General features: G+C 38.5%; 1 protein-coding gene across 1 annotated transcript in view; it reads left to right on the plus strand.

The window, feature by feature from the left end:
- The window catches only part of LOC132820773 (calsequestrin-2-like), a 51,896-nt gene extending 45,540 nt beyond the window's left edge, over positions 1–6,356 (plus strand). The window contains exons 11-13 of the mRNA XM_060833065.1: positions 1,106–1,206; positions 1,292–1,366; positions 5,942–6,356. Coding sequence (XP_060689048.1) covers positions 1,106–1,206; positions 1,292–1,366; positions 5,942–6,187 — 422 coding nt within the window. The 3' untranslated portion in view covers positions 6,188–6,356. The remainder of the gene's footprint in view (positions 1–1,105; positions 1,207–1,291; positions 1,367–5,941) is intronic.
- The last annotated feature ends 887 nt before the right edge of the window (positions 6,357–7,243 follow it).

Here is a 7,243-nt window from a genome sequence, read left to right on the forward strand (position 1 = left end):
AACTCCTCTTTCCTGCTAACTCCCCATGTCCTTTGATTCTCAGAGAAATCAAGAATATATCTATTCCAGCTTTGAATATATTCAACAATGGAATAATATTGATAAAGTACCCAATCATGGCATTGGAAAGCATCTACTTCAAAAGCCTGTTGGGAATTTGAAACTCTTAAGACAAAAAAAAGTCAGATATTTATTAAAGATTATCAATCGAAAATAGGTGAAATGCAGCAAAATAGATCAGCTTTGATTGAATTGAATGACTTAACAGGCTTGAGAGATTGAATAGCCTTCTGCTTTTCCTGTGTTAATTCAAAGAGTCATTCAGCATAGAAGAAAGCATTCAGCTCATTAAGTCTGCACCAATTTATCTACATTAATTCCACTTTTCACACTTGGCCATTAGCCTTGAACATTATGACATTTCAAGTGTTCATTCAAGTACTTTAGATTCAAATTGCAGGAGATCATGCAAGTGTATTAAATAGGAGACCGTGGGGCATTCCTGGTGAAGGGCTCCAGCCCAAAACATCGATTTTCCTGCTCCTTGAATGGTGCCTGACCTGCTATGCTTTTTTTTAGATTAGATTAGATTAGACTTACAGTGTGGAAACAGGCCCTTCGGCCCAACAAGTCCACACCGACCCGCCGAAGCGCAACCCACCCATACCCCTACATTTACCCCTTACCTAACACTACGGGCAATTTAGCTTGGCCAATTCACCTGACCCGCACATCTTTGGACTGTGGGAGGAAACCGGAGCACCCGGAGGAAACCCACGCAGACACGGGGAGAACGTGCAAACTCCACAGTCAGTCGCCTGAGTCGGGAATTGAACCCGGGTCTACAGGCGCTGTGAGGCAGCAGTGCTAAACACTGTGCCATCTAGCAACACAATCTCAACGAGTGTATTAAATGTCTATTCATTAATATTGGTGATGATTATTTCAAGTATTGTATCTATCCTACAAAGTTGATGCCTCAATCCACCAAAAATGTATTTCATAGGCAGCTAGAAGTGAATTGATATCTCTGGTATATTTGTTCATTTAAGTAATTCTTGGTCACATGCTTGGGGGTAACTAAGGAATTTCTATTCCTTTACAGATGGTTATGAATTTCTGTCAATTTTAAAAGAGGTAGCAAGAGAAAACACTAATAATCCAGATCTAAGCATTGTGTGGATTGACCCTGATGACTTCCCACTGGTGAGTACGCATGTCACAGAGTAACAAATAAGTAGGAATTATATTGTAATAATTAAATCTTACTTTCCTTCTGTGACTATTTCAGCTGTTTACCTATTGGGAGAAAACTTTCAAGATTGACCTTCACAAACCTCAGATTGGTATAGTTAATGTCACTGATGTAAGTAGTATCAGCAAAATCCAGTCATTGGTCTGGTGTTCTTGTAATCTTTCTCATATAACTATATTTTACCATGAGCTAGAGAACTGTCGGAATGCATGTTCATGTTTTATGTCTGCATGTTTTGTTTTAATTGTGATTTTACATACCATTTGTGACTGCAGATGGATATCACTACATACCAAAAGAGAAAATGCTGGAAAATCTCAGCAGATCCGGCAGCATCTGTAAGCAGAGAAAAGAACTGATGTTTTGAGTCTAACTGACCCTTTGTCAAAAGAAATCACTACATATTCACTCAATATCTATTTCTTTAAGACATTGTGTAACTATGTGATGGTGTTTTTCAATTTCATTATTCACATAAACGTATGGGATTAGATACTGTGGATGGAATTGCAAGGAAATGTGTGTGCATACTTAAAGCTTCAGACGAATGCAAGTCAAGTATCCAGAATGAAAGAAGAACTATGTTTTTTTTGGGGTGCAAAAAAGTTTGGAGTAAAGGCATCGGTGATGTTGACTGTGAGTGCAAAAGAAATGACCAGGATTCATTTTTTGTTATTGATCACTTCCTAAAGCTACTAATGAAAGAATACAGCACAAAAGGAGATTAACCATTCACCCCGTTATGTATACTGAATCAGGACTGATCAGGTTGGCTGCGTCTTGAAGGACTTAGCTTCTAGATTGGGCCTGTGATAGGTGCTGAGAGGCAAGACAAGGGAAATATCTTCTTGACTTGATTCTCATCAGTTTGCCTTTCACAGTTGCATCTAACCATGACTGTACTGGTGGTATTGGCCACTATACAGCAGTTATGAAGGCAAGATCATCTTTGCAATGAACACAGTTTGTGTGGCAGTGCCATCAACATAAAAGGATTCATTTTAGAAGAAATCTCAAAACTGGGCATCCATAAGGTGCTGTAGGTCAACCTCAACAGTACAGCTATATCCCACCACAATCTGTAATCTCTTGAACCAGAATCTTCTTTACTCAACCATTACCTAGTTCAGTGAGGAGCGTTATAAAACATATGAAAAACTGTATCAGATGTACCTTAGAATGAAGTGGCAACCACAATAGGGTACAGCACATGCCCAATAAACCACAAAGTAGCTTTCTATAGACTACACTTACAACCAACAGATCAGATCTAAAATGCAATTCTGTGCTACCTCACCATTAATAGTGATGTATAGTTAAACAATGGAAAGAGAAGGTTCCATGCTGGTAGGTGGATGAGACTGGCATTTGTAGGCAAAGACAAGGCTGAAGCATTTTCAACTAGCCAGAATGTTGCAAGGATAATCAACAGTGGATCCTGTTCCTGAGGTCTTCAGCACAGAAACCAGTCTTCAGCCAATTCAACTCACTTCAGGTGATGTGAAGAAACAGTCAAACATACTGGATATAATGAAGAGAATCACATTCCAGATACTGTGCTGAAAATTTGTAACTTGCATTATAACTAGCTATACCTCCAGCCAAATAGCAAACTAACCTGTAGCCATGAAACTGAAAACTTGCCCACAAGAATTAGGACAAATCCATTCTGATTAATTACAGCAATTATCTTATCCCAATTATCAGAAAAATGATGTGAGGGCTGTTGACAATGCTATCAAATGGCTCCTTTTTTTATTAATTTATAGTATGTGAGTATTGCTTGGTTAGCATTTATTGCCCATCCATAATTGTCTAGAGTCAAACACATTGCTATGGGTTTGGATTCACTTGTTGGTCAGACCTGGTAAGGACAGCAGATATCCTTTCCTAAAGGACATCAGTGATCCAGATGTGTTGTTATGACAATCAGTGGCAATTACATGCTCACTCTTAGGCTAGAATCTGTTTTTAATTCTGTGTTTTAAAAATATTTTTATTGAATTTAAATTTCATCATCTGCCATGGTGCGATGTGAACCTTGTATCCAGGGGTCCTAGATTATTAGTCCACGGATTGTCATATCACCCTTCTCCTATTCTCCAAAACCCTGATGCATGAAGTTGGGTTCCACTATGACCTTTCAGCACCAGATCTCATTACAACTAAACATGAACAGAAGATGTGATCTCTGTAGGTAAGGTAAGAGTGACTGCCCTTGACATTAATGTTGTATTTGACCAAGTGTGGCATCACGGAACCCTGGTAGAGTTGAAGTCATTCAGAGTGAAGGATAAGACCTCTGCACTAGCTTGACTCATACCTAACACAAAGGAAAATGGTTATGGCTATTGGAGCCCAATCCCCTCAGCTCTAAGACATTACTGCAGGAGTTCCTTAGGACAGTGTCCCGGGATCAACCATGTTCAACTGCTTCATTTATGACTTTCAACTCCTTCATAAAGTGGGAATGTTTGCTGGTGCTTGCACATTGTTCAGTTCTATTCACAATTCCTCATATAAAGGAACAGTCCATGTCTGTAGATGTCAAGGTCTAGATAGGTTTCAATTTTGGACTGATAAATGACAAATGAAAAATCCTGTCACACAAGTGTCAGGCAATGACTACTTCTAAGAGGCTAACCACTTCCCCATGACATTGACTGGCAATACCATTGCCTAATCCCCACCATCAATGCCCTGAGTTCACCATTGACCATAAACTTAACTGGAACAGCCACATCAATACTACAACCACAGTTAGGTATTCTGTGGGGATTGATTCACCTCCTGACTCCCCAAAGCTGTTTCAGCATCTATAAAGCACAAGTTAAGAGCATGATGCAATAGTCTTCACTTGGCTGGATGAGTGCAGCTGCTATAGCACTCAAAAATCTCGATCCCAATCGGAACAAAGAAAGCCACTTGGTTGGCACCCCTTCGTTAGCTTATAAACATTCCATTGCTGCAATGTAGCTGTAATGTATATCTGAAAACTCACCACAGGTCATGAAAAACATTGCCTGAAGCCACATCCCTATGGGCTGGAGGAACAAAGGCAACAGCGAAAGGGAGTATCACCACTTCCAAGTTCCCCTCCAAGATAGATGAAATCTTGATGTGGGAATATATCGCTGTTTCTTTATCATTACATCAAATTCCTGGGCCACCCTATCTAACTGTCTTATAGGAGTACTTTCACCCTGTGGACTAAGAGCCTTAAGAAAGTGTTACATGACCACCTTTTCAAGAGCACTTAGCGTTGGAAGTAAATGTTGGTCTTGCCAGCAAGGCCCATATTCCACGAATAATTGAAAAAAGAACTAATCTCTCTCAAGGTGAAGGTGCTTTAAAACAGTCCCAACTTCTGTAATCTCTGCAAGGAAGTCCAATGCAATGAAAGGAAGCAAAATGATTGAGTACCAAAAGTGAAATCTATTGAATTATTGTCGGATGTTCTACCACACTGCATAAATCAGTCATCCAAAACTCCAGCCAGTACCCTGCAAGTCAGAAAAGGACTTGCACCTCATACAGCAACAGAATATTGGGGTACATTTTCTGTAGACCAGTCAGTCATTGTGTGGACGTAGATGGAGTTAAGGATGAGGACCCTGTGAAATGCCATTGGAGCACTCTCTTAAGGAATCGCCAAGGAAATTGTTTCTTCCTTGGGCAATTCCACTACATTTGGATCTCTACAAAAAGTCTTTATTAAAATTGGAGACTTTGGATGGTTCAGATGAAATTAAGTGAAATAATTACTCAGGACAGTATGTATTATTAAATACATAGTCTAACTCCTAAGTAAATAGTAAACTGACTCCATATTTACATCATTTATAACCACTCACACCCCAGACACAATGCCTACCCTCCCCATGCCCCACAGGACCAGCTCATCCTGACCTATCCTAAACATTTACTAATCCCCTTGTCACCATGCACCCAGACACTTTACCCGCACTCCATGTGGCATCCTATCGCCAGGTTCCCTACCCGTTTTTAGCAGACATCCTACTTTCTTGGCACCCTACACTGGGTACGCCACTTGCCTGGCACCATACTCGCTACCCATTTGGCATCCAGCCCTCCTAGCACCATAACATCTCACTTATCTTATGTACCTATGGTTTGACAGCTGTTGTCAAAGTGTCTATCAAGACCTTTAAGTTTCAGATTACAGCATCTGACTGCTGTGAAAAATTGATATGGTTTGCCTTCCACTGATAGTTCTGCATTATAAAAGAACAGCCAAAATGGAATTAAGAACCCTGTGCTGAATCTCCTCTGAGAAATGCAGAGCTTCCTTCTTTTGTAAACAAGAAATGGCTGGAGGGCCAATCCGTGCGAAATTACCACTCACTGGAAAATTTGACCGTAGACTTAAAAATTCCTAAGTGTTTTAGAGTTTGCTTTTTCCTAATTGGAACCAGTCTCTTTCTGATGAATGACTTTTGCTGATTTAGTTGAAGACTATTCTATTTCCTGCTAATGAGATTTCTTGATGAATTTATTCATAGTCATGTCCATTCCTCACAATCATGATTGTAGGACTTCATGTAGCATTTGTAGGTGTATATATGATAATATCTGTATTTATATGCATGTTCTGAAAGTTAATAATTTATAATTTTCCTGATTGATTGTGATTTAGCACTGCTTTTCGTGTCTATTATCTTATAGGCTGACAGTGTCTGGATGGATATTAAAGATGATGATGATCTACCATCAACTGATGAATTAGAAGAATGGCTTCATGATGTTCTGTCAGGAAAAGTCAATACAGAAGATGATGATGATGATAACAATAACAATGATGATGATGATAATGATGACGACGACGACGACGATGATGACGACGACGATGATGATGAAGATGACGATGATGATGATGATGATGATGATAATGATGACGACGATGATGATTAACTCTTCAGTTTAAGATTAATTATCTATACTGTGAACAACAAATCTTCTAATTCTACATGTTTAAAGGGATTCTTAAATTGATATATTTGTAATTTAAGATGAGTATTTGAAAATGAATACTAATTCTCATGGTGCGAAAATAAGGCCCTGGGATAAAATCTCAGATATTTGAAATGAAAAATACCTGGTTTATACAACTTGCTCTCTGTTTATTTCTTTAATCTATATTTTCCTCATTCTCCTTACCACATCTTTATATTTATGAGAAACAAGCTTGCATTTACATAGAGGCCTTCATTACCCTGAACAACTGAAAGCACCTTACAGTGAATGAAGTACCTTTTAAGTGTAGTCCCTGTTTTAATGTGAGAAAATGTTGCAATGATTTTAACACAGAAGAGTTTCAAAAACAGCAATGACAAAATGCTCAGATAATCTATTTCTTGATAATATGTTCCATTCAGCAAAGACAGCAAGATGGGATTTGGATTTAACATCTCTTCCAACAATGCAGTATTCCCTCAGTACTGCATTGAAATGACAGCCTGTATTATATGCTCAAGTGTCTGAAGTGGAATTTGAACCTTCAGTCTCACAGCCAAGGGTGCTATCAATGAGCTACGGCTAACACCTTAAATTATGCTTCAGATAATCTTCTTCAGCTGAATAAGGGAAAGCTCACTAACATTGTTTTGGCAAATACTGTCTCTGCAAAAGGGAATACTGTTGACATTATAATAAAAAGCAAGGTTAAATTAAGTCATTTTAATATTCATTAAAAATACTTGTAACAAATTTTAGTTAACACAAACTGATCATTTTTTTATTATGAACCATAGAGCTTCTCTGTTAAAGATTACAGGAAGGCATTCAACACAGTGTTCAGGATTGTTATGATCACCTGAAATATTTAATATTTAAAGCCTCGGCAATCAATTGCAATGACAATATTTGTAAATAAAGTAAAAATTTGGGGATTAATCCTTGAAACCGATGTCCATAAAATCTGAGGGCAGGAATCTCAGCAGGAACCCATTGGCAACATATTAAATAATC

This window comes from Hemiscyllium ocellatum, chromosome 12, assembly GCF_020745735.1.
Source record: "Hemiscyllium ocellatum isolate sHemOce1 chromosome 12, sHemOce1.pat.X.cur, whole genome shotgun sequence".
Lineage (NCBI taxonomy): Eukaryota > Metazoa > Chordata > Chondrichthyes > Orectolobiformes > Hemiscylliidae > Hemiscyllium > Hemiscyllium ocellatum.